The sequence below is a fragment of the Saccopteryx bilineata genome, chromosome 4 (genome assembly GCF_036850765.1).
Source record: "Saccopteryx bilineata isolate mSacBil1 chromosome 4, mSacBil1_pri_phased_curated, whole genome shotgun sequence".
Taxonomy (NCBI): Eukaryota; Metazoa; Chordata; class Mammalia; order Chiroptera; family Emballonuridae; genus Saccopteryx; species Saccopteryx bilineata.
Window position 1 is genome coordinate 190,831,333 of NC_089493.1, and position 27,930 is coordinate 190,859,262.

The 27,930-nt window shown below is 52.2% G+C and overlaps 1 protein-coding gene across 2 annotated transcripts in view; it reads left to right on the top strand.

Annotated features, from left to right (window-relative positions):
• The window catches only part of DOCK2 (dedicator of cytokinesis 2), a 395,036-nt gene that overhangs the window by 333,951 nt on the left and 33,155 nt on the right, over window positions 1-27,930 (top strand). For both annotated transcript variants that reach the window (XM_066273230.1, XM_066273231.1), the window contains exons 33-39: window positions 1,284-1,432; window positions 7,870-7,955; window positions 16,327-16,483; window positions 18,411-18,451; window positions 22,770-22,860; window positions 23,491-23,610; window positions 27,814-27,903. In XM_066273230.1, the coding sequence (XP_066129327.1) occupies window positions 1,284-1,432; window positions 7,870-7,955; window positions 16,327-16,483; window positions 18,411-18,451; window positions 22,770-22,860; window positions 23,491-23,610; window positions 27,814-27,903 (734 nt within the window). The remainder of the gene's footprint in view (window positions 1-1,283; window positions 1,433-7,869; window positions 7,956-16,326; window positions 16,484-18,410; window positions 18,452-22,769; window positions 22,861-23,490; window positions 23,611-27,813; window positions 27,904-27,930) is intronic.

The following is a 27,930-nucleotide window of genomic DNA, read 5'->3' on the forward strand; positions in this document are numbered from 1 at the left end:
AAATAAGTGCCGCTGTTCTCCCGTGTTACAGACGAGGACACCGAGGCCCCCAGAGGTGAGATCTGCTTCCCCAAACATCACAAAGGTAGTTGATGGTGGAGTCATTTTACAGAATCAGGCAGTCCAGCACCAGCGCCCTTTAACCACACTGTCCAGGCGCTGGGCACTGAGCCTGCCGGGTGCTGTGCTGAAAGCATACACGTTCATATTTCCACATGGTCTCAACAGGTGGGCGTTGCTATGGCAGTTTTACACAACGCGCCTATCCAGTTCGCACAGCCAGTGAGGTTACGAGCTAGACAAAGACATGTCCTCATTCGGCCGACATTTATTGAATATCTATTACGTCTTGTGCTCAGTGCCGTGGACGCGGCGGTGAGAACAGACATGGTCTCCACTCTCAGGAAGCTCTCGGTGGGGGAGGCGCCTGTTTGTCGGGTGACTCCATAGATAAAGACATCGCAAAGCTGGGCGAGAAGACAGAGCACGAGAGGCCAGTGCAGGGTGTCCGACCAAGCTGGGGGTGTGCTGGGCATGTGGTGGGGGCTCTTCCCACCCAGTGGGGCCCGTCTGGGGGAAGCCAGGCCGTCGTGGGGGTGGATGTCGGGGTGCAGAAGGGAAAAGTATTGTCAACAAAGGAACGGCATGTGCACAGGCCCGGCGGTAGGGGAAGCAAGGTGGGCTTGTGACCCCGGAACCAGGTCAGCGTGGCTAGAATGCCCAGGGTGACGGGAGGTGGCCAGAAACCACCTCCAGAACGAATGGGAAACTGTAGTTCATCTGACCCTAAAGCAATGCTCCAACCCCCAGACTCTTCCACTGACCACACTGTTACAGCAGAGCCCGAGCAGCCAATTCTCTTGTTCCGTGAAACAGTTGATAGAAGCGTGTTTTCTGGATCTCGGGATCACGGTTTGTGTGGCAGGCAGACCTCATTTCTCACATCGCCGTGATTCACCGTCGCTAACATTCTCCATCATGGCCCCGTTTGCAAAGGAGTTCGGGCAGGTGGAAACCCTTGGAAACAGTGACGTGCTTTACACCCGGCTGTGTTGCTATCCTAATAAGCGCTCGTCAGGGGTGATGCATGTGTCTCTGGCGGGAGTTAATATATGTAAAGTGTTCAAAACGTTCGCCCGGCTCCGGGTAAACAACTAGATCAGTGTTAACTCTTGTTTTTTTGCTGTTCACCTTCCTCTTCTCTTTCTCCCCCGGGGCTTGGCCGGAGGAGGACGTGCCATCGTGAGAACTGTTTCATGTGCTGTGCCTCTCTTCTCTTTCAGGCCAGAACAAAATCTGCTTCATCCCGGGCATGGTGGGACCTATATTAGAAATGACACTTATCCCCGAGGCTGAGCTCCGGAAAGCCACCATACCAATCTTCTTCGACATGATGCTGTGTGAATATCAGAAGAGTGGGGATTTCAAAAAGGTAAAATAAATAAATAAATAAAAAAAGAAAGAAAGAAAGAAAAGTAAAAAAAAAAAAAAAAAAAAACGAGGCTAGAAACTCCTGCCAGCATCCCTAATCCCCAGCCCATTTCCCCATAATAATATCTCCCTTCCATCTGCCGGGCTGCATTCAGGGGCTTGGCGGGAGGACGGGGACATTTCTCCACGCGTCCGGAATGAGCTGGCAGGTCGGATTTGGTCAGTATTTTATCATGCTCTCCTGCCTGAGGCCAAGATTAAAACGGGCTTTTTCGCTGTGTGTCAGCTGGGCCCCTTTCTCAAAAGTGTGGGAATCCTGCTTCCCTACCTAAATGTTCCCCGAGGTGCGGCCAAAGGCCTACGCCTCCCTCCCCCCCACCCCTGCACCCCACCCCACTCCCCGCCACCGCCCCATCTCGCACCCGCCTCTCTGTCTGGAGCCTCCTCTGCCAGGAACACTTGGGAGATCCATATTGTCTAGAAAGAACCGGCCCTGTGAGGTGTCACCCTCAGTCGTGCAGCTAAGGTGACCATAAAATGGAGCCGGAGGCCCATCACTCGGGCGGGACCTGCGGATCCTCCAATAGGAGGCTTTCCCGGGCGCGCAGGGAGCGGTGGGCAGCTTGTGGAAGGCCAGGGTCATCGGCCTCCAGGGTTTTCATTGGAAATCCTGTCAGACTTGCAGAGTGGGGACCATGTTCTGGACCCGCTCACTCTAGAAGCTTCGACAGTGGAATAAGCACCCGTTTCCACAGTGGGCTCCTGGCGGCACTGGGTAGTTTTATCCAGCTCAGGAAGGTGGGCACTTAAGCCCGCCCAAGGCTTCCCTAGAGGTCCGCCCCCACCCCCCGGCCACGCCCTCTTGTCCTCTCCACCCCGCCTTCTCCCTTGCATTTACTCCTAACGGGGCTCCTTCTGCATCCTCCCCCAGAACTTCTGCCCATTCTGTACCAGGTTTTGCCACCAGATCATTTTCTTAAAATGGGTACGTAGAAGGCATTAGATTCTAAACAGCTTTTCCTACAATTCCTTAGGCATCTGACCCTGCCCTTGCTCATTCGCTCTCCAGTCCTCACCCAGTAGAGTCCAAACCCATCAGCCTCTTCTCATGCCCTGTGCCCTTCAAAGGTGTGGGCATCGGCTGGCTCAGGCGAAAGTCCTGGGAACAGGTGTGCTAAAGAAACACTCCAGGGGCCCAGAGGTCCTCGAGAGAGCTCCCGTCACTGCTGGGTTGGGTCCTGACCGTCGTCTGGTGGCCTCATGTCTTCAGAGGCTTGCCTGCAATGTAATGTCCCTGCCCTAAAGGGTTTCCTTATCATGACATCCCCGTGACGTGTTCCTGCCTGTTCTCCGTGAATGGGGTCGGCCGTGGGCTCTGCACTCTGGGTGTGTGTTCAGAGTAAGCATGCTCCCCATTTGCTTCTCTTCATTTCTCCCTTATCGAAAGAGACAGGACAATCAGGCTGACTAATGGGGCAGCGTCCCTTGTGCAAACCAGCTGGCGTGCTTGGCGGTGGCTCGGCGGTGGGGTGAGCAGAGCCAGACGTGGCCGTTTTGGGTCAGAGTAAACGGCCGTGGCAAGGAACGCAGGGAAGGGCCGAGGCCAGGACCCCGCGAGCCCCACACGGCCCCGATGGCTGGGTCCAGAGGGGACCCCAGAACTGGGGTCTGACATCCAGAAGGCCTTGTTTGTAAATGCATTCGTGCACGATGCCAAAATCAGAGTAGAGAAGGCCCAGAAGGTGGCACGGCGCCCTTTCTAAAACAGGTTTCTTACAGGAACTGGCAGCGCTCAAAGGAAGCCTTCGCGGGGCCCCCGATCCCAGCTCACGCCGGCCCTCTGGCCTAACCCCAACGGCTTGTTCTCTTGCGTCCTGCCTATACTCGGCTTTTCCTTTGATCTCTACACCTGCAGAGATCCTGGGCACCCTGCAGCTGAGGGAGAGCAGTGGTTCCCTTGGGTACGAGAGACAGAGATTTGCTCTAGGAGGACTGAGACTCTGAGGGCTCAGGGACAGTCTCGCATTCTGCTCCGAGTTCCCTTTGCAACACCAGTGCCAGATTTTCCCGTCTTCTCCGCTGGCCCAAGAAGCTATCGGTTAGCTAGCTGATGCGTCTGACCGATAACCTTCATCCATCCGGAGTCCAGTGTTTCAGCCCAGACCACCACCTGCGGACAGGAAAGATTCAGCGAGGATGGCCTTGTTGGCCACACCGTGGCTGACATGACTGTGTCCCAGCCGGGGTGATGCGCCTCTTGTCCTCCTGCCTGGGGCTTAGGCGTTTCACCTGGGCCTCACGGCATGATCATCTGCTCATAGACCTGTCTCCATCATGAGACTGTGAGCTCTCTGAGGGCCAGGGCTGGGCTCTGCGACCTGAGCCCCTAGCTCCTGTTCCATGCCTGACAGGAATGCGCTGAGCACCACGCCAGGGTTCCCAGGACGAGGGGGAGCAGTTAGACTGCCAGCCTATCACTGTCAGAGGGAGAGCGTCGGCACAGGGGAGGGGACACTGCAGTGAGTGTGTTTATAACGCAGGGAGGTGAGGGGCTGACCTCTGCCTGGGCTGTCGTAGAGATTCACTGAGGTTACACTGCTACCGAGGAGGACAGTGTCAACATTGCCACGAGGATCGTTGTAACAAGCTTTGAGCGCTTACTGTGGGCCACGCTGGCCTGTGACATGTGTTTTCCCATTAACTTCTCCCAGCCGAGTACTCGATCAAGTAGATGCTGTTTTAAATCTCCATTTGATAGATGATAAATGAGAAAACTGAGACGCGGGTGTATTGGTCCTGGCCGGTTTGCTCAGTGGGTAGAGCATCGGCCCAGCATGCAAAAGTCCTGGGTTTGATCCCCAGTCAGGGCACACATGAGAAGTGACCATCTCCTTTTCTCCCCTTCCCTCTCCCCCCTCCTCCTCCCCTTCCCCCTCCCTTTCTCCCTTCTCTTTCTCTTCCTTTCTCATAGACAGCGGCTTGATTGGCTCAAGCGTGGGCCTCAGGCGCTGAGGATAGCTCAGTTGATTTGACCACCAGCCCCAGATAGGGGTGCTGGTGGATCCCAGTCGGGGCATATATTGGGGGTCTGTCTCTCTATCTCCCCTCCTCTCATTTAAAAGAAAGAAAGATGTATTAACTTGTCCAGGGTTCCACAGCAGAGGAAAAAAAAAATCAAAGCAAGACTCAAACCAAATCTGTTTGATGCCAAAGGCTGTGGTCATTGCCACACAGAAACACAGCACCTGCCAGGAGCAGGAGGGGCCAGTCTGCCCTGGGCCATGCTTGACTGAGACCCTACTCCCCGGCCCACCCCGGAGGCTCAGGCGCAGCGAAGGGTCACCCTGCTCTGCACATCCCCCAGCACCGTGTCATTTCCCTCCCTGCAGGCTCTTCTGTGACCCTGAGACAAGTACTTATTTACCCCATTCCCTTCTCTGCTCCAAAGGCAAGGGCCCCTCATGAGGAGGAGGAGTCGTGCCAGCATTCACCACTGAGCAGCTCAGACATGGGGAAAAATGCTGTTTTCTCCCCCAAAGCTGCTTTCCAGCACCACGCAGCAGTCATAACAATGCCACTAGCAGTCATCGCGAGAGGACGCCCCCGCGCCCCAGTGCACACGTGACCTCGTGCACCCTGGTGCTTTATGCACAACCTCTCCCCCCCCCCCCGTCCCCCTAGCCACCCTGGGCAGTAGGTACGCGATTGTATTGATTATATTGCTAGGGGACGACGCGCAGGCCAGATCTGTGCTGCCACCTGTTTTCCTGAACCGAGTTTCACTGGACTCCAGCCGGGCCGATCTGTTCCGTGCCGTCTAAGGCTGAGGCTGCTTCCGCGCTGCAGCGGCGGCGTTGAACGGTTGTGGCCGACTGACGCGCGGAGCTTAGAATCTTTACTACCCGACCCTTCATAGAAAATGCTTGCTGGCCCCTGAAATAAACTGTGAAACGGAGGATTAGAGCGACCGACTCGTTTTCTCCAAGTGGAGGAGGGAATAGAGGAATCATGCAGAGCCCAGACAGCCTAACAACAGAGCCCACTCTGATAGTCAGTCCCCTGGTTGTATTTCTTGCTGCCCCAGGCTGGACCCAGCTGACACCTAATCAGAGTAACCCTCACGCTCCAACTTCGGAGAGTACATGATGCACAAAAATGCTTAACAGGATGCGTAGTGTCGGGTGTGGTACGGGCGGACCAGCAGCCCGGACCCTCACGATTGGCCCGCATCTCAACTTATGTTCTTAGAACCTCCCTCCCTCCCTCCCTTCCTTCCTCCCTTCCTTTTTTCCTTCCTGTTTTTTCTTCCTTCCTTTCTTGAACTTTCTGATCCAACTGAACTCCTCCCTCATTTGTCTCCACATTCCCACCCCCACACCTTCCCCCACTCCTTCTGCCCACCTGGCGCCCCTCCTTTTGGACACCCTCTGGGCTCGGGCATCTCCTTCCACACATCCTTCCCCTAACTGAAACACGCAGGAGATTCTCTCTTCTCTGTGCTGTATCCACACAAGCCTCCAGTCCTTCCCCTTGGTCCTGAGCCCACAGCAGTGAGGGAACAATGGCAGTGAGGATGATATGTGTGAACCAGGGGGAGAGTGAACCCGGAACCCGCTCCCTGCCTTCCGTCACCTCTGAAGAGCCCGCTAACTAGACCAGGCCTGGCCCTCATGGGCCGGATCGAGCCTGCCGCAAGGTCTCTGCCCTTCGTCTGAGACGGCGCGCAAGCCCTGTAAACTCGGACCCACTGCTGCCTCATCTGTTGTAATAACTGATGCTCACCGAGGGTGCTGCCAGTGGGCCTGGATGCTGTCTGTGCACGGCCACATTGAAAGGCGGTCCTCCACCTCCAGACCTCCTGGAGTTATTGTGGGGACTTGGTCATTAAGGCTGAGTGAGGAGCCAGGAGCAGCCACGGGCTCCCTTGACCTGGGTGACCGTCACCACGGGCCTCCCTCCCTTTTGCCAGGAGCCAGGTTCTCATTTCGAGGTCAAATGGGAGGTGAGTGGACGGCATGACTTGGATGGACTCATCAGCGTGTGATATTGAAACAGGACAAGCCATTTTGCATTACAGTCCTTATGGACCTTCAACATAGTGACTAAGCCACGCACTCAAATGGGTGAAATGCTTCTTGACACTGAAAGTCAGCAGACAGAATACTCCCTGAGTTCACTGTTACAAGATTTGGTAGGCCCGTTAGTGCAGACTTACTTTCAGGTCACTTAGCTCTTCTGATCTCTGACCATTAGAGTTGTCGCCAGTCTTGACTTTCTGAGGCATCAGCTTATGTAAATAGTACAGCTTCAGGTATGGCTGGATCCAGGGGCTCAAAAGTGGCATCAGGTTCAGTCTCTCTTGATCTCCTCCTCTCTGCTTTCCTCTGTATTGGTGTCCTTCTCAGGTAGGCTCTTTCCCTGTGGTCGTCTCCTGTAGTCCCAGGCTTACAACCTTCAATCTTCAAACAGACCAGAAAGACCGTGTGCTCAGAGTTCCAACACAGCCTCACTGGCTTTGCCAGGCCTGTGTTAATCCTGGGGACTGGGGTAATCACCAAACTATGGAGACAGGGATACGAGGCAGGCAGAAATAACAGCTGCCTGTGACAACATGACACTCCTTGGAGATGCAGTGCTCTGCCTCATACCTCCGTGCCTTTGCACATGCTATGCCCTCTGCTCAGAATGCTCGTTCCCTTTTCATTCCCCTGCAAAATTGCAACATGAATGTTGAGAGCAAGCTCAAATGACATGGGCTGTGAGCCTTCCCTGATTCTCTGTTCTCTCTCTGCCTTTCCCTTTCTCTCTTTCCCTTTCCCTCTCTCCCTCCATTTCCCTCTCTGTCTCCCTTTCCCTCTTTCCCTCCATTTCCCTCTCTCCCTCCCTTTCTCTCGCTCTCCCTCCCTTTCCCTTTCTCTCTCTTCTTCCCTTTCTCTCTCTTTCCCTCTCTATCCCTCCCTTTCCCTTTCTCTCTCTTCTTCCCTTTTTCTCTTTCCCTTTCTCTCTCTCCCTTTCCCTCTCTCCCTCCATATCCTGTTTTCTCTCTCCCCCTTCCTCTCTCTCTCTCTCCCTTCCTCCCTCTCTCCCCCTTCCCCCCTCTCTCTTTCCCTTCCTCTCTCTCTCCCTTCCTCTCTCTCTCTCCCTTTCTCTCTCTCTTGCTCTTTCTCTCTCTTCCTTTCTCTCTCTCTCTCCTTTTCTCTCTCCCTTTCTCTCTCTCTCTCTCTCTCTCTCTCTCTCTCTCTCTCTGCTACAGCACTTACCATCTGTTTTTCCTCCCCACTCTGAGAACTCCTAAGGAGCACACAGCGTGTCCTGTTCCGTTTTTGCCTCCCCAGTTCCCAGCACTAATCCCGGGGTTAACATAATGAACTGACTCATTTCCACATTCATCCTTCTAATGTTGTTGTTGTTGTTGATTTTCATCTCTGACTTCTTCAGTTTGAAAACGAAATCATCCTCAAGCTGGACCACGAGGTGGAAGGGGGCCGAGGGGACGAGCAGTACATGCAGCTGCTGGAGGCCATGTAAGTCCACTGCCCAGTGGGGAAGGTTGGCCCAGGCTGGGGGGCTCCGGGCTCCGGGGGGCTCCAGGGCTCTGTCCTTCCCCAGAGAGCAACTGGAAGCTCATGCATACTGAGGAAACTCCATTTTTGGAAGAAACCTCACATCTCTTTCTGGAGTGGCTATTTCTTTGATAGCGATGGAATAAGATGGATAAAAGAATCTTCTGGGTTGGGAAGAGAAAAACAACTCACCCAAATGTTCACTTTTGTTTTCTCTTAGCTATGGAAGGATTCTTGCTATGTTTTCCTATTTTCTTATTTAACTGATGACAGGTATTGATCATAAGCAACATGAGCGGACACATGCAGGACCTGGACACCGTGCTAGGAGCCCGTCTGTGTTGTCTTGCTTAGTTGAGTTTACTCATTGGTCACGGTTTCACAGAGGTGGCTTCTGAGGCTCAGTCAGTCTACTGTTCAAGGACACTAGGACAAGTTAGTGAGTGGACAAGCTGGGGCCCATACCCGGCTCTACCTGACCCCAGCAGTAGATAGTGGACAGCAGCCAAGAACACGAGACTTAGAGTTAAGCCATTGCTTTGGTTTTATTTATATATTTTTTGTGACAGAGACAGAGAGAGACAGAGAGAGGGACAGACAGACAGGAAGAGAGAGAGAGATGAGAAGCATTAATTCTTCATTGTGGCACCTCAGTTGTTCACTGATTGCTTTCTCATATGTTCCTTGACCAGGGAGCTACAGTAGACTGAGTGACCCCTTGCTCAAGTCAGCGACCTTGGCCTCAAGCTGGTGAGCCTTGCTCAAACTGGCGACCTCAAGGTCTTGAACCTGGTTTCTCCATGTCCCATTTCAATGCTCTATCCACTGCACTACCACCTGGTCAGGCTATTTAAAATTTATTTATTTATATATATTTTTTGGTTTTAACAGCTTATCATTTGCATACCATGCAAGTCACCTGAAGTGTACAATTCAGTGGCTTTTAGTTTAGTGTATTCACAGGGCTGTGCAACCATGGCCACCATCAATTTCAGGGCCTTGAGGTTACCTCTGGAAAGAAACCTCGGACCTCTTACCTCGTACCCCTTCTCACCCCTGCCTGCTTTCTGCCTCTCAAGATTTTCTGTCTCCTCTGGCCATTTCATATAAATGAAATGATACAATATATGGCCCCTTGTGGCAGGCTTCTTTCACATAGCATGTTTTCAGAATCCACCATGCTATAGCATGTGTCAGTAATTCCTTTTGTTATTATTATTATAATAATTTTTGCCAAACACTATTCCACTGTTTTTGATATACACCATTTTGTTTACTCGTTCATCTGTTGATGGATTTATTTCCCCCTTGTTGACTCTTAGGAATGATGCTACTACTATGAGCATTCATGCACAGGCTTTTGCATAGATGTATGTTTACAGTTAGTTCTCTTGGGTAAATACCTAGGAGCGGAATTGCTGGGCCATGTGGTCAGCTACATCTCACCTTTTAAGCAAACACAAGACTCTTTTCCCAAGTGTCTGTACCAGCAGTGCATGAGGACTCAGTTCCGCCACATCTTCCTCAACACGCGCTCACGGCCGTCTTCCTGATTACAGCCATCCTAGTGGGTGTGCAGTGGTGTCTGGGTGTGGTTTTGATTTGCATTTCCTTGACAGCTAGGGCTGTTGAGCATCTTTTCATTCATGTGGGTGTTGTCCATTTGTATATCTTTGGAGAAAGACTTGGGGTTTCATTCCTGGTTCTACCACTTGGCAGCTGCACAACATTGGGCCAGTCATGTAATGTCTTTGGCTTATTAGCCCCGTGTGTGAAATGGGGCTAAGCCTTCTGTGGTTATTCTGAAGATTGAATAACTATAGGACATCTGCCACACGACTGGTAAAAGTTCAATAAATGGACTCTCAATTTCCGTCGTGGTAATGGCTGTCTTCCTACACCCCCCGCCTGCCAAGATGTCCCCCCCTCCCCCCAGGATCAGGAATGCGGCTCAGACAGCCCAGACTTTCTCCTCATTGTAGATTCTTTGATTTGTATAATTCTCTGATAGAGCTCTGATCTGGGATTCTTCCTCCAACCTTCTCTGAGTATTTTGACTTTAACCACAAAAGCAAACTCAAGGCCTTGCTGTATAACCCTCACCAAGCCCTTCTTGGCCCTGCCCAGCAGGCAGAGTGGAGTCCCAGGTGTCAGCACCCCAGCCAGCCCCCATCCCGTCCTGTGACTGCACAGCCTCCACTAATCCCCTGTGCAAACTCCGCTCTGCCGGAAGGAGAAACCTACCACCTGCTCCCGGACCCTATCAAAGCCGGCTGTCCCGGGGGAGAAAGTGACATTTTGCACAAGTCAATGTTTATCTTCGCGTTGTAGAAAAGAAAATTTAAATATTGACCAGAAGTGGAACCACGTACACTGCTGGCGGTCTCCATTTCTGCAAGCGGGTGGGGCTCTGCGGCCATCCTCAGATGATCAGCGGGACTGTCAGATCCTTCCTGAGAGATTATTTACGAAAGGAGCCCTTAGAGGTTGAGGAAATGAAAAACAGCTCATTATTTTTCTCCTGAGCTAGAGGTGTGAAAGATATTTTTCACAAAAACTAATGAAGCCCAACCCGACGGGTCAGGAACCCACCTGAACCTCCAGTGGCCACATCCCTGCTCCTGCCTTTGAACTTTTCGGAGCCTCAGTGTTCTTATCTGCAGGTTGGGGATAAAACTAATACCCAGCTCTTAGAGTTTCTGTTGAGAATCAGCAAGAAGAGTCGCCTGGAATGCTTAGCACCGTCTCCAACACCTCGTCGGCAGTCAGAAATATTCCCTGTTAGTATTACTCACCTCCTGGCGGACAGAGAGGTGCTTATTCGAAGCCAGAAGCTAACCGGTCTCTCCTCGTCCGGGCCGGTCATCCTCGGTCCCGGCAGCAGCCCTTCCGCACCCGCCTGGAAGCGAGGGTCCCACGGGGAGAGGAGAAACGAGACGCAGGCCATCCTCCTGTATTCCGTCTGCCCGGGAATAGTTCTAGAAGTGGGGAGGGACCTGGAAGGCCAAAGACCATATGTGATCTGGGGCCTGGATCTCATCCAGCCGGTTCCATATGTGAAAGAGGACCTGTCACAAGAGGCACTCCGTAACATCGTTCTTAAAGGACGGAATGAAAGTCCAGTTCTGTGTGCGCTGACGGGAAGCGTCGGCCTCCTGCTTCTGACGGGCTTTGTGCTGAACACAAACCTGTTCGGGGGTTCACTCCCTCCTGCCTTGTCTAGCCCCAAGGCGGGGCCAGAGACCCTCCCCCCCTCCTCCCACAGAGAGAGAGCAGTGTCTGCGTGGCCTGGAGAGCTCCACAACTCTCTGTCACCGTCACCTAGATTCCACTGTGGGACGCCAAGGAGAGGAGCAGCTGTGTGTCCTTGGCAGGAGCTCACCTGTCAATTCAGAGTTTTAATCTACCCCCAGGAGATTGTGCGAGCATTAGACAATGAAATGGGCTTAGCTCAGCCTCTGGAACGCAGGAAGAACTCAATACACGGTCATGCCGTTATATATCCCGGCAAGCTTTCATTTCTATATCCGCCTCCTTTGCCAGATTGTGATCTCCCAGGGGTCAGTGGTTCCCCAGTTTCTAGATCATTACACGTTTAGTGGATCTACGGATGGGGATGGGATGGTGGATGGGTGGATGACTTCAAACCAATCTGCCCCTTCAGCTAAGACTTGGTTCTTCTAAACCTTTGCTTCGCCAACGGCCTCACCTGGGAGATTGCTAGAAATGCGGACTCTCAAGTCCCAGCCAGATCTGTTGAACCGGCATCGATGGACACAGTGCCCAGGTACTCCCGTGCACATGGAAGTCCACAACGCGGGGGACCAAACCAGTGGTTCTTAATGTTGCCTGCACATCAGAAGCACCTGGGGAACTTAAGTAGCAAAATACTGCTCCTGGCTGTCCCCCACCACCACCACCACCAGAAAAGATACAGAAGCACTGACTCGGGGTAGGCACTGAGCTTTGTAAAACCCCCCTGGGGAGTGGAACATGTGGCCAGAGAACCAGTGGTCCGGCTCTGAAGTGCAGTCCGCCCTGGGAGGCTGTGGGAGACAACACCCTCAACACGGGGGTCGCGTTGTTTCCAGCGGGAAGCGGGGCTGGACGTGGCCGTTTCCGAAGGAGCCAGGCACAGCTGTGACTGAGCCAGACAGGCCTCAATCAAAGGGCAATGTGCATCTCTCTCTGAGAGCCAGGGAACAGGTGCTTCTCCGTGCTTCTCCCGCTGAGAAGATGGATTTGTCTGATCACAGCCACCGTTCCTTGCAGCCTGGTTTGGCTTCTGGAAGGATATGACCCCACCACCACCACCGCCACCAAATCCTTGCCTTTCTCGCCTCTCCCCTCCCAGGAGCTCTTGGGACTTAAGCTGCCGCGGGAGAGTAGGCAGAGACAGACAGCCTGGGCGATGCCCCTCCGCGGCTCCGCCAGACGCCTGAGGACACGCCGAGGTGTTTCTCTGCAGGAAGATATGGAACGGAGATTGTCTGGATTCCCGAAGTCGCCACTCACTACCTGAGTGATAGTGGGAAGGTCATTTAATCTTTCTGAGCCTTGGTTTCCTCAAGTGTAAAATGAGGACAGTATTCTTTATTGATCAGCATTACCTGATTACTTCTTAAGAACAGGATCCAGTACAGAACAAGTGACTAATAAGAGGTAGTCATTAATCAAAATTTTAATCCACCTGTTTCTTCCTACCTAGCCTGTGGGCTGACTGAGGGTAGGTAGGATTCTTTTTGGAAAAAAAAAAAAAAAAAAAAAAAAAAAAAAAATATATATATATATATATATATATATATATATATATATATATATATATATTCTGTCCATTTCTATCACAACAAGTTTCAACACATAAGCACATGTTTATTTGGCACATATGTGCCTCTCTATTTTTATCACTTAATGTATACATACTGATGTAGCAAATTAACTAAAACAAAGTTGATTCACGTTAGTCTTATGTGTGAAGCGATAGTGTACCCATGGCTACTGATAAAGTTCATTTACGCCACTGTATTTTCACGAATTTCAACAAGGAAGAAATGCTACAGAAGCATGTGGAAATTTATTGAAAGTGTTTGGTGAAGGTACAGTTTCTGATAGGACATGCAGAAGATGGTTTGAAAAATTCAAAACAGGTGATTTCGACCTTTCTGATAAGCCATGTTCTGGGTGACCATCTTTGATCGATGACGATGTTGTTAAGAGCTCCATGTTGGAGCAAGATCCCTTTCTGACAACATCAGAGATCGCAGAAAGGCTTAATTCAGCTCAGCAAACCATTTCGGACCATATTTGGAAGATAGGATTGGTATGGAAATATTCAAGATGGGTGCCACATGAATTAAGTCAGAAGAATTTGGATGATCGAGTTGTCATATGCACATCTCTGCTTGCTCGGAACAAAATTGAGCCCTTCTTGAACCGGATGATAACTGGGGATGAAAAGTGTATTACCTACAAAAACATCGTAAGGAAAAGGGCATATGTGAACCCGGAAAACTTAGCCCTTCCACCTCTAAACCAAATTTGACTCTGAATAAGAGAATGTTGTGTATATGGTGGGACATTCGAGGACCAATACATTATGAGCTTTAAAAACTGAACGAAAAGCTCAATTCGGAGAAGTATTGTCAGCAACTGGATAATTTAAAGACAGCAGTCCAAGAAAAGAGGCCAGCGATGTTCAATAGGAAGAACATCATACTGCATCATGATAATGCCAGGCCACATGCTGCTTTGAGGACTCGTCAAAAAATTGCAGAACTAGGCTGGGAAATTCTGTCACATCCACCATATTCCCCGGACTTAGCACCCTCCGACTATCACTTGTTTTTGTCCTTACAAAATTTTTTGAAGGGCAAAAAATTAAAAAATGAAGATGATATCAAACAAGCACTGGTTCAATTTTTCACATCAAAAGATAAAACATTTTTCAAAAATGGGATATACACATTGCCCTCATGCTGGCAAGAAATCATTAATAATGCAATTATATTATTTAATAAAGTTTATTGACGGTAAGAAAAATTTGTATTTTGTTTTATTCCAAAACCGTTTTTAGGTTAGGTTTTGGAACGGTTTTATTCCAAAACCGTTTTTGGAATAAAACAAAATGCAAATTTTTCTTACCGTCAATAAACTTTATTAAATAATATATTTCCACACCAATCCTATCTTCCGAATATGGTCCGAAATGGTTTGCTGAGCTGAATTAAGCCTTTCTGCGATCTCTGATGTTGTCAGAAAAGGATCTTGCTCCAACATGGTCTTAACAACATCTTCATTGATCAAAGATGGTCGCCCAGAACGTGGCTTATCAGAAAGGTCGAAATCACCTGTTTTGAATTTTTCGAACCATCTTCTGCATGCCCTATCAGAAACTATACCTTCACCAAACACTTTCAATAAATTTCCACATGCTTCTGTAGCATTTCTTCCTTGTTGAAATTTGTAAAAATACAGTGGCGTAAATGAACTTTATCAGTAGCCATGGGTACACTATCACTTCACATATAAGACTAACGTGAATCAACTTTGTTTTAGTTAATTTGCTACGTCAGTATGTATACATTAAGTGATAAAAATAGAGAGGCACACATGCACCAAATAAACATGTGCTTCCGTGTTGAAACTTGTTGTGATAGAAACGGACAGAACTTTCCGGTAGACCATATAAATATATATATTTAATTTTATATCTTTCTCCCATCCTTGCCCCAAGCAATGCCTATCTAGCATAGTGCTTAACAACTAACAGGAGCATAGGGAATGTAACATTTTTTTATTTTTGTTTTTAAATTGTAGGTTATTACTTTGACAATGCATGTAAAATTTTTCAAATAATAGATGCACACATTTAGACTGAAAAAACACGCACTGTCTTCCTCTATTCCCCCACCGAGACCCCTTATCAGAAGCAACCACGATGACGAATTTGGTGTCTGTCCTTCCTGACCACGCCCTGCAGGTGTATAAATGCCCAGAGACGCCCAACACGACACAGATGGGCCTTTCCACCTGTAAACAGTGTTTCGTGGTTGAAAATGCAGTTGCCAAAGTGTGTTTAAAGCCAGACTGTTGGTAGTTATCAACCGCGTGACCTTGGACAAGTTAGTTGACCTTGCTGTGACTTAGTTTCCCCACCTGCAAACACCCCCTCTCACGAGACCACAATGAAAAGTCAAATGAGTTAAGATCTGTACGACGGTCCCAATACTGCGTGGGGCACGATAGGCTCTGTGTGAGTTGATTAAATAAAAAAACAATTATTATTCAGAGACGCACACTTCTCAACGATATATTTTGTGGAGCTTTTTGAGTCGGAACATATTGATCTCTTGGACTTTTTCATGGCTTTATAGAATTATAGTTTGTGAATGTGCTCAAATTTATTTAACCATTTGCATATTGATGGAAATTTGAAATAGCTCTATTTCATTATGACATAATTTATAAGTATTATAAATATATCCTTGCATACTTTTTTTTTTTTTTGTATTTTTCTGAAGTTGGAAACGGGGAGGCAGTCAGACAGACTCCCGCATGCGCCCGACTGGGATCCACCTGGCATGCCCACCAGGGGGTGATGCTCTGCCCATCTGAGCCTTTGCTCTGTTGCAACCAGAGCCATTCTAGCGCCTGAGGCAGAGGCCATAGAGCCATCCCCAGCGCCCAGGCCATCTTTGCTCCCATGGAGCCTTGGCTGTGGGAGGGGAAGAGAGAGACAGAGAGGAAGGAGAGGGGGAGGGGTGGAGAAGCAGATGGGCGCTTCTCCTGTGTGCCCTGGCCGGGAATCAAACCCGGAACTCCTGCACGCCAGGCTGACGCTCTAGCACTGAGCCAACCGGCCAGGGCCAATCCTTGCATACTTCTGAGACTACGTCTGTACAACAGATTCCCCGAAGCAGAATTGTTGGGTCAAGGGATGTGTGCGTTTGCGATTTTGACACTGTGAAAAATTGCTACCCAAGAAGTTGTCCTGCTTTAACTCCCAATGCAGTGGTATAAAAGTGACCATTTCCCTGCACTATTGCCCACACTAGAAATTGATTTTCATTTTTTCCCATTTTGACGGTGGGGGTGAGTAATTACAGCTGACCCCTAAAGACGTCGCGGATTTGAATTGCGCAGGTCAGTTGAACTGCAGTCCGTTGAGCTGCTGTATATGGGCAAATAAGTGTATTAAATGAATAAGGGAACAAAGTGAGCCAATGAACCAGGGCCACTGAGATTCACTAGAATATTTGGCTTGTGCTGCACCCACCCTTCCCCGCCCCTTCCCAGCGGCCGTGAGCTCACTGCCCTCCGTCTCTACCCGCAGCCTGATGGAGTGTGCCACCCAGCACCCGACCATTTCCAGGTCCGTGGAGAACTTTGTGAACCTGGTCAAAGGCCTCCTGGAGAAGCTGCTGGATTACCGGGGCGTGATGACGGACGAGAGCAGAGACAACCGCATGAGCTGCACGGTGAACCTGCTGGTAGGTGGGGGCTGGCCAGCCGTCCCCGAGGCCCCCGGGGGGCTTGCCCCGCTCTGGGCTTCCCCCGCTCTGGGCTTCCCGGCCCTTCTTGATCGGAATGCAGCGCGAAGGGCTTTGGACCTCAGACGGGTGTGGCACCGAACCAATGCTCTGCCTGCCGTCTGCTGGCTCACGTCCCCGTACTGTGCCTCAGTCTCCCGAGATCTGACACGGGCGTCAGTATTGCCTTTCGCACTGCACACATGGCATGGAAGGGAGGTGGCAGCAGAGAGCGGTTAAGAGGACGGACGCGCTTTGCAACACAGAGCGCGGGTCCCCGTGCTGCCTCTGAGGAGTAATACGATAGACATGTCAAGGAAGTTTCCTGAAGGTTTGTTTCATTTTCTGGTCGGTGGAGAAAATAATCACAGTGCCCATCTTACAGGCTGTGCAGTGAGGCTCATGCTACATGCTCACCGTGCATGCCCCTTTCCCTCTCGTGTCGAATGAAGGAATACTGGTAACCGGAATCCACAAGAACATTACTGTGGGACGCAGGCTCACCAGGGCAGCTAATCCCACACCCAGGCTCGCAACCTCTGCACACAGGCCCTGCCGTGGGCCAGCTCCCAGAAGCTCTCCCTTTCTACGTGGGCATGAGATAGGCAGTAGCAGCCACTGTGCCCCACCGCCCCCGTCCGCCCACCCTAAGTGGTTTAAATGAATAAAGCTGGCAGACGACCATGTGGTACCCATCGCTACCAGCCCCCTGCCATGGCCAATGTTCTAGAAACCCTGTGCAGATCCTGCCCCCAAAGTTCTGTTGTGTAACCCCCATTTCCTTTCCAGCAGCCCCGATGGTGCCGTCCATTTCCTAAAACGCTTAGGGGAGTTTAAAAATCCCGCTTATAGCAGAAAGGAATTCATTGCTAATAACTCCACCAGAGCCAATGTACAGACAGAGCGTGAAGAGGGGTTTTCTAGAAGTTTCTCAGTTTGTCTCTATGACAAGGTCGAAGAAACTAACCTTCAACAGTCAGACAGACCAAGGAGAAAGCTTTGACAGACCATTCTAGAAGCAAACAGACCCTGCTAGCGTTTGGTGTCAGTACGGGATCAGGGAGGAGGCCAGGGCCACCGGTGGGAGGGGGCTGTCAGGAGAGCCGAGGTTTCATATGGCTCTGCCACCCACCGACTACGTGCCCGGAACACATCACCTCCCCCTCTCTGAGCCTCAAGTGCACGTGGGTGCACTGCATTAAATCTGGGTTTCCGCGAAGTGTGGCCCAGAGGTCAGATCGTGACCTCCTGGCTCAAAAATCTGTAAGGACTTGTTTAAAAATGCATGAGGTCAGGCTTTCTGGTGGTGGAACCCAGAATGACTACTGACCTTAATGACTCCTGAGCGCAAATAGGTATTGCCAGGTTTAGAGGATTTGGGCTGTGGAGTCCCACCCTAATTCCTGATAGTGCTGCACTGTCAGGACTTACAATCTCTTGTTGTCACGGAGACCCGCTATGATTACTGTGATGATGACTCTCATTACTGCTATTAGTCTGATTCCAACTCAGGTCCGCCAGCATACAGGGGCTGAGCATTTACAGATCAAGTGGGCTGCCTCTCACAGTGGCCTGGGTCAGAGTAGACTGCTTCCGCCCTGGCCGCCCACCTCTGAGTGCAGCAAAATATCTCGACCACACCCCTGGATATGTGCTGGCTGAGATACATCCTCTGTCCCTTTGTGTGCTAAGGATCAGGGAGGTGACTTTCAAGGCAGAATCTCCTAATGAGCCCGTTCGATGCATCCAGGGAAGTAAATGTCTGGCTCCCGTCTCAGGGCGTCCAAGATAATGCCTAGCCATCTTCCTCTCGCCTGTGTCACTGCGCCCCCCACCCCTGCTGCTCAGCAAAGAAAAACACTCACCACTGTTTTCCTTCCCTACCTAGAATTTCTACAAAGATAACAACCGGGAAGAGATGTACATAAGGTAAGATTTTTGTTTTCTAAAGCCCAGACCTGCTGTGTCACTCTCCTGCTCAATATTCATCGATGGCTCCCTACTGTCTACGGGATAGAATTTAAATTCACCTTCTGGGCACTCGGGCCATCTGTGTTCTGATTCCTATCACTCCCCCCCAGGTTCAACTCTGTCCGTCTCCTCTAATCAGCCCCCAAACCCGCTTGGGGTCCTCTGAGCCGCCCTGCTGTGTTGTGATAACCACACACTGTGCATTCCTTACCCACCTTGCAGAGTGAGCTGGTGAATTTCACTTGTACATGCTGCAAAGCTGGTACACGAAGTCCAGGTCCTGGGTTTGTATGGCGTGTGGTCAGATCACTGGCAGCCCAGTTTCAAAGGGAGACAAAAAAAAAATGTTGTGATGCACGATGCCACTTTCTTACAGGCATTTAAAAGACATTATTTGAACATCTCATGAAGGCATTTTGGGGAGGGATGTTTCCCCAGAGCAAAGAACTCCCTTGCCGGTTTTTCTCAGAATCTCATATTTTTTTTCTTCAAAGTTAAAAAAAAAATTATTCTTTCTTATTTATTTATTTATTTATTTATTTATTGCATTTCTCCGAAGCTGGAAATGGGGAGAGACAGCCAGACAGACTCCAGCATGCGCCCGACCGGGATCCACCCGGCACGCCCACCAGGGGGCGACGCTCCACCCCTCCGGGTGTTGCTCCGTCACGACCGGAGCCCCGGAGCCATCCCCAGCGCCTGGGCCATCTTTGCTCCAATGGAGCCTTGGCTGCGGGAGGGGAAGAGAGAGACAGAGAGGAAGGAGAGGGGGAGGGGTGGAGAAGCAGATGGGCGCCTCTCCTGTGCGCCCCGGCCGGGAATCGAACCCGGGACCCCTTGCACGCCAGGCCGACGCTCTACCACTGAGCCAACCGGCCAGGGCCACTCTTATTTTTATTCATTACAGAAATAATACATATCACTACCTTAAAAATACTCATAAAATACAAGCAAAACAAACCGAAAAAAAATGAAATAACCTGCCATAATCCATACATGTTCCCTGACCCTTTCACATCTATATAGAGATTGAATTCTATGCACGCATATTTTTTGCAAAAAAAAAAAAAAGTAAGGGATTATATTGCTTATAATTTATCCTTTGCTTGACAAGAATTCCATGTCTTTATGAGCCAAGACCCTGCAGAGCGGAGTTGACCCTCAGGTTAACGAGCACAGCTCCTTCAAAGCTCTCAACTCAGAGTCTGAACTCACCGCAGTCTGCTGTTACTGCAGACATTTCCACGTGCTTTTAGCATTATTCCAGAAGCAGGAACTATCACTTGGGAAAAGGGTCGTTTTCGTAGGTTGTCCTGAGCTTGGAGAGTATATATCACATCCCTGGATGGGACTTACTGGAGTAGCACAAAGCTTGGGGGTTCGCAAGGCCTGGGGTCCTCCCCTTGTTTTTCTGTGACCCGGGCTGTGTCACCCTGTGTCTCCGGGCTGTCAGATGTTTTCATTTTACCTCCTCTTCTGGGGGTTACAAGAGAGGCTGTGGGTAAAGTGCCTGGCACACGGTCCCCTCCCCCTCCCCCCAGCCTCTCCCCCTCTCCTCCCCGTTTTAGAAACGCAGACGGCATGGCGGCTCCTAGCTCTCCGTGAGCTTCGGAGACTTGAGTCCGATCGTAACCTAGGAAAGCCACGTTCGCCTAAACCAGGCGTTGTAAACAGGACGTCCTCCGAAAACCTGTTCTGTTTTGCGAGCATCGCGCTGAAAAACGTTTTTAGTTGTTCGCCAAATTTTTTTAAAATCTCGAGATTTCTTTTTTCACAAAAATCATAATTTCCCGCTTCTCCTTAAAAACTCAGAAGGTAGGGCAACCCTGGGCCCTCCTCCTGTCCTGACAGCTGGTGGTGGCAGCCCGTTTAGACAGGGCAGGAGAGCTGTGGTCACAACGTTGTCTCTGCTTCCCCACCGAGCATCACCAGTGCATCTCGCTGAGCTGCCTGCCTGGCATCCGTAGGTGTTTGAGTTTGAATCCCAGGTCGGGCCCATCAGGCTATCTTGCTTTGGGCTCTGTGGCTGATCACCAAACTCCTGAGCTGACGAAGGAGAGGAGAGGGTGTGTTGGCGAATTAAGGAGTTGAGAGGAGCAGGGAAGCCCTCCTTCTGACTGCTCTGTCCAAGGGCTTTGAAGCCAGCCATCATGGACCCAAGAGGCCAGGGATGGGCCGGGCAAGACAAGGTGGGGTTCACACAATTACGTAGGGGTTTCTAAAGGTGGGCCACAGTCTTAGTACTCCCTACCTGCAGTCCGTGCGCAAGTGCACTGATAACTCTCATCAGCAGAAAGTTAAGAGAGGGAGGAGGGTGGAAAGGCCATGATTGTAGAAGCAGAAATAGATTTATTGGGAGAATGAATTGATACACTGTATAAAGCACCCACTTGATGAATGAATGAATGAATGAATGATCTATCTCAGCTGCTCCCCACACATCTCCTCACCGTCAGGTCCCAGCCCAACTGTCACACTATGGACACCCTTCTGGAAGCCCCGCCTGGATGAATCCTGCTGTCCTAGGGCTGTAGACCCCCTTCCACAACATCCATCACAGCTAGATTTTGGCAGTTAATTTACTTGATTATTTGATTGACATTTGCCCACTTTCCCTAGACTACAAATTCCAGATCCTGAGCACTGTGTCTACTTTTGTCACCACATGTCTCCAGGGGTGACCCAGGGACAGCCTGTGTGCTCCACTAGACTCTGCTGATTGAGTAAACAAAGGAGCAAAAGGTCACTAGGCTGCCCTGACTCGTTAGTTATCAGAGACCCACTAGTTGACCTTTGCCTCCCCCAAACCATTGCCAGGCCCCGCGCTGAGGTCAGGCAGCCTACATCTGGCTCGCCGGCCATGAATTATGTGGCCCGGGGTATTAAAGGCTAGCCCCTCTTTTGGTGGCGTTCTGTGCCAAAAGATTTCTTCTAACAGGAACCAAAGCCTGAGCATTGAGATCTGCTTCGAGAGCAGGTGCTTCAGAGGTCCCCTCGCGCCCTGTAGTTCGACAGTCAGGGCAGGATCTTGGTCTGACGACAGGCAGCGCCCTTCCTCTCGGAGGAAGGACCCAAGGACATCGCATCTCAGCATCTTCCCTTTACCACAGTGTTAAGCGTGGCGTGCTCCTGATGACACACAAGTCAGCAAAGCGGTGGCCCTCTGGCTCTGAGTTCTGTTTCCGGCAGTGGCAGGAGGAAATGTCTTGTAGAAAGACCGAGTCCACAGCGGTAACAGATAAGGACCACTGCTGCTCAGTGCTGGCTCCGGGCTGACCACTTCCGGCGCAAACTCGCCTTCATCAGCGGCGATGCTAACTGTCCGTTTTTGAGCCTTCACACGTGGTGTGCTTGGCTCTTCGTACGCCCGGAGGTAGTCTGTGAGCATTGCCACCTTACAGATGAGCAAAGGAAGACACCGAAAAGTTCATTCCCTGAATTCACTGCCCCTTAACACCTAGCAGGTATCAAGTATCTAAGAATTGACCAGAGCTCCCTTCTTTTGTTCCTGTCCTGTCCTCTCCTGCCCTCAACACCCCTCACCTGTAGAGCCGTCCCAGGGATCAGAGCTGGAACATCACGTTGTGTAGGGACGGAAGGCGAGGATGTGATTATTGTTGAACAGCAGATTCTCCTTACTGGCAGCCCCAGGCCCCGGAGTGACTATCCGGCCTCTAAACCCGGTCCACTCCGTCTTCTTAACCGCAGATCCCGTCTACCCAGAGACCACGGGCGAGGGCAGGCGCTGCCCGTTGCCGGGCGGCGGCTTGTTCGTGCTCTTGGAACAGGACAAGGATTAGGACATGGGCTCTGAGGGCAGTTAGCATGGGGTCACATTTCAGCTCTCCCCTGTATTAGCACGTGACTCTGACAAGTTACTGAGTCCCCCCTTACTGAGGTCCCTTGTCCTATTGCATTGCCAGAGTCTTCGCTATGAGGTTAAGCCGTGCTGGCTGCAAGCAGACCTAACTTTTCCGGGTTGTAGCTTTCCCGTCTGAAAATCGGTATCCTCAGTGGATCTATTTGACAGACTTGTCAAGATGAAATGATCTGAGGTGGTGTACCCGCCATGCCCCGAGTGCCCCATAGATGTCCGGGCTGTCGTGACCCACGCAGGGCGGGGGGGGGGGGGGGTAGGGGGAAGCTGGCTAGCAGGGAGGGAAAACTCCCTCGTGGCGCCCGGGGGTACTCAGGTGTTCTGTCTGGCTTCTACTTGGCCCTCCCGCCTGCCTCCCTGCCCCTGCGCCTGGTGACTCAGCACGCTCCCCCCACACAGGTACCTGTACAAACTCCGCGACCTTCACCTGGACTGTGACAATTACACGGAGGCCGCCTACACGCTCCTTCTCCACACCTGGCTTCTCAAGGTACTGCCCCCCTCCCCCCGTGGAGCAGGTCCGTGCTGGGACCCCCTCGGGGCCCTCACAGCCAACTGGAGAGTTTAAAACAAAAAAAGGGAAAAAAGGAAGAGAAGAAATAATTGACCAAACAAATTTTGTTTTGCTCTGAGTCCCAAAACTCTTGACTTGGCTGGCCACTGTCCCGCGTGGCTTCGCCTGGTCACAGAAGGCCTTGAGTAACCGTCACATTTAACAGCGGCAGCGGTCCCTCGAGATAAGGTGTTGTTGCAGTTGTATGTAATGTCCAACTGTTTTCTGTAACACCCAAACATCAGTGACAAAGCATTAGCTGGCCGCGCAAGCTGCCTTCCTCCTCCCGAACACGCTGCTGCGGTGGGCAGAGCCTCGGGGACTTCCTTAGGCTCCAGGAGCGCAGGGACCCCATCTCCTCGGGGTTCAGAGGAGGTCCCTATGAACCACGTACACGAGCTCACGGAGAGCCAAGCGTGACTCGGTAAAAATCAGGAGGCGCTTCCCACGTGAAACCCGCAGACCAGCATCTCTGTGACTCTGACCCAGGGTGGCGGGGAGGCAGCTGCTCACCCGCCTTCGGTGGCCTCTGAGCCCCTGCTGACGCCTCGTGTCCTCTCTCCCCAGTGGTCGGACGAGCAGTGCGCGTCACAGGTCATGCAGACAGGCCAGCAGCACCCCCAGACCCACCGGCAGCTAAAGGAGACGCTGTACGACATCATCATAGGCTACTTTGACAAAGGAAAGGTAATGTGTCCCTGCCTTTCCTCTCTGTGGGGACCCTGCTGCTGGGAAGGGTGGCCCCTCCCACACTCCACACCCCGTCCACCTGCAGATCTCCGTCCCAACCCTAAGTCTGACCTCTTCTCTCCACCTCTCTCCACCTCTCTCCACCTCCAGTCCTACCACCTTCATTCGAGGCACCAGTATGTGCACCTGGGTACCCAACGAGTCCTAAGCAGTGTCCCTGCTTCCTCTGCTGCCCCCAACAGAGCTTCCTTCGTAGAGGAAACAGGGTGATCATAAAACTTATTTTTGGGGCCCTGGCCGGTTGGCTCAGTGGTAGAGCGTCGGCCTGGCGTGCGGAAGTTCTGGGTTCGATTCCCGGCCAGGGCACACAGGAGAGGCGCCCATCTGCTTCTCCACCGGTCCCCTCTCTTTCCTCTCAGTCTCTCTCTTCCCCTCCCGCAGCTGAGGCTCCATTGGAGCAAAAGATGTCCCAGGCACTGGGGATGGCTCCTTGGCCTCTGCCCCAGGCGACAGAGTGACGCCCCGGATGGGCAGAGCATCGCCCCCTGGTGGGCGTGCCGGGTGGATCCCAGTCGGGTACATGCGGGAGTCTGTCTGACTGCCTCCCTGTTTCCAGCTTCGGAAAAATACAAAAAAAAACCCAAAAAACCCTTATTTTTGGGTCCCGTCATTCTCCTGTTTACAATCCCCTTAATGGTTCCCGCCTTCCACTTGGAACAAAGTACACAATCCTCCCCCGTGACCTGTGAGCTCTCCTCTGACTGCTCCTTCCATGTCATTCCTGCCAGGCTCCCTCTCTCACATGCTCTACGCCAACCTCTTTTCCACCTCCAGGCCTTTGCACTTGCTTTTCCCAGCTTAGAGCATTTCTCCTCCATAGCATTTCATGGCTGGCTCCTTTTCATGGCTCGAGGATTTGCTCTGATATCACATCCTCACGGAGGCCTTCCCTGATCACCCTAGACCAAGCAGCACCCAGCCTCGGGTCACCGTGATTGCTGCTTCAAAGCACTTGTCACCATCAGGCATCCCCTTGTTCATTTCATTTTCACTTGATCATCTTCTGGCTCCTCACTTACGATGCCAGGCATGCAGAGACTTGTCCCCTGCCAAATGACCAGTGACTAGAACAGAGCTCAGCATGCAGGGCACAATAAGTATCTGTTGAATAACTGAATGGATCACAGGTATGAACAACAGTATGGTGCCGCCCTTGATCTCTGAACAGCAAGGACAGAATGCTCGGTTGGGTTTGGGTAGATCAGCCAGACCAACTGCTGGCCACCCTCCCGTCTGCAGGGGACCTTTAGGAAGCTCCAACCCCAATACTAGCACTCATCCTGAAGGGGACGTGGCTGGGTGGCCAAGTGCTCAGGCCCTGGAGCCAGCGGGCCTGGGTGTCAAACCTTGCTCCTCTACCCACAGTCCCCTTGGCCTCCGGGAGACGGCACTCTCTATCCGGGATAGTGAGATGCGAATAGTGCCTGCTTGCTAGCGATACTGTGAGAACTAGGTGGTCAAACGCATGTAGAGCATCTAGCACAGGCCCTGGTACCTAGTAGTACCTTGGTAAGGTTTAACCGTCACCGTGGTTACCCGACTCCGCCTTCACGGCCCCGGTGGACGGGCCGTTTCCTCCATCAGGGCTTTGCCGGCCCTGCCGTTTGTGCACCGCCTCCCCCTGGACTGCAGGGCCTCCTGCCGCTCGTCAGAACATGACTGAACACGAGTTTGGTCCGTCCCGTCACTGTAGTCCATCGTGTCTGTCTCGGTCTGATCTCCCCACCCTCCCTGGACAGACAGGAGTGAGGTGGTGTCTGTGGAAGGTGTCTGAACCCCCACGAGTGGAGCGGCTGATGAGCCCTGTGTCTGTGACTAACAACTACAACCCTCTCGCGGGCGGAGACCCCGCCACCGCTGGAACCTGCTGCCCTGCAGGACCTCGGCTGCTCGACTCAGTCACCGCGGGGTGTGGGGGGAACCCCAAACGTGCATGCTGAGCTTTCTCCTCTGCAAGGCGCCCAGCTCAACCCACCCTGCGCTGAGCAGAGAGGAAAAGGGAGTAATCCCCAATCTCAAAGACCTTCCCGCCCAGTTGGCAAAACAGACCTGCCGATCAGGATCTTTCCTGCACACTGCCCCTTGGCGTTGTGCCACAGAGAGGGAAGAGGGGAGCAGGGCGGTAACTAAGTACTCTGGGAGCAGAGAGGGGGGAGCAGATGGGTACTGCTCACTCTAACAGCCGCTGCTGGGGAAGCTTCTAGAATGAAACCCGAATCCCATAGCATCCCTTCAGCCTTTTCCACCCACACCTCCCCTCATGGAAGCTCATTGCTCCAGACACACACACAACGGCTTCCTACACCATTAGCCCATCTGTCATCACTTGATAGACTCCTCTACATCCCTCAAAACCCAACTATTTCATCTATTTTTGTGTATGCTTTACCCACTTACGTTTCGGGAAAGCGGAGACCTCTTACCCGTCTTCATATCTGCTCCATCCCTGTGCACCGTTCCATGCCTCAAAACCAGCAGGTGCTGTAATGGATTGGACTCTGGGACCGGTGACGGGCAGACGTCCCTATGACCACAGGGGCAGACATGGGAGGAAATCCCAGGTTATCCGACTCCTGCCTGACCCCGTTCCTGGTCCCTTAGTGGTCTCTTAACACACAGGGAGAGCCTTTCCGGCATGGCACAGTGGGAAGTTGGCAAAGACCTCCACTTGAGCCAAACAGCCCCTGGCTACACACCCAGCCCAGAGGTGGTCAAGCTGAAGAGCGGGCGGCAGCCCGGCCTGGCCCAGCCCGGCCCGAGGACCCGGCTCCCCCGACTCACGAAGCAGCGTACAAAGTGTGTTATACCGCTCATGACGCTGCCGTTAGTTTGCAGCCCGGCTCCTCTGCTCGGCTCTCACTTTCATTGATCTTTATGCTTAGATACAGAGAGAGCGCTTTTGCTCAAAGCCCACCCGGCATTTTGGCAACCTCCGCTCTCTCCCCTGCCCCTCCCCCAGCTTCTCTGTGTAGGTGCATCTTCCCATTTTTAACCCGAATGTGAAAGGTAATGCCTGCGAGTCCCTCCAGCTTGCCAGCTCCCCGCCCCCCCCCCCCCCCCCGGGCCTCTCTGCGGGGGTTCCCACCCCTGTGGTCACAGGCAGATGGGTGGTGAGCTGGTGCCACCAGCCTTAAAGCTGAAGAAAAGGATCCCCTATGTCGGGGTTTGTGTTTTCAGGACCGATTTTTTAGAGTCTCAGCCCCACTTCCCAGTGCTCTACTGCCACACCCACCTCTGCCTCTAGCTGCCCCCCCCCAGGCTCATGCGCCCCAGGGACCCCGCTGAGAAGGGACTGGCGCTTGTGGGAAGAGTCAGTTCTCCAGGATGACTGAGTCCCGGATATCAGCTGCACAGCATGGAGCCTCTGTTGACAATGCCGGATGGTGGACTTGAAAATTCTGTTAGGAGGGCAGATCTCGTTTTCTTACCACAAAAAGAACAAGATGAAGAAAGAGAGGGAGAGAGGGAGAGAGCGAGGGAGGGAGGGAAGGAAGGAGGAAGCAAAGATGACCAGAGGGAAGGAAACGGGTCAGGATTGGCAGCGGGGACAGACCCCAGGCGTGAACATCAGGAGAGCTGGCCCTGGCCCATCTTTGTCTCCAGAAACTCTCGGATATTAGGGTCCCCGCTTACTTCTCCGTGACCCGTTTCTCTTCGGAAAACAGGGCCAGTGCCTCCCTGCCCCACCTGCACAGAGGAAGCTGAGGGAGTCAAGGGCTCACTCACTCCTAAGTCTGGAAGTGGAGCAAGGCCACAGGCCACCGCGGAGGGCATCCTGGCCCTGCTCTGGACGGGCGGCTGAGCTGGGGCAGGTGCTCTGCCTGTGAACCTGTTTCTCACCTGGGAAGGACAGATGGCGCTAGTCACCTCTCAGGGGTTGCGAGGGCCTGAGGGCCTGAGAGCCTGCAGGGATGGTATTTGGCCTGGCCTGTGGCTGCTCCATTATTCATGGAGAAATTAGGCTGGAGGCAGAGGAGAGTGGTGCTCCCGGGAGGGCCCGGCTCCCTGTTTGGGGCTGGGGCCCCGCGGGCTGGGCTTGCAGCAGGGGCCCAGCAGGCACAGCCCCAGGCCTCTTCCTCTGCAGGGGCTCTGCAAGCCCGGAGGCGCCCCCTAACCCTTGTCTCCACCACCTCCCTGCAGATGTGGGAAGAGGCCATCAGCCTGTGCAAGGAGCTGGCGGGGCAGTACGAGATGGAGATCTTTGACTACGAGCTGCTCAGCCAGAACCTGGTAAGATGCCCCTGCCGGCAGGGCTGC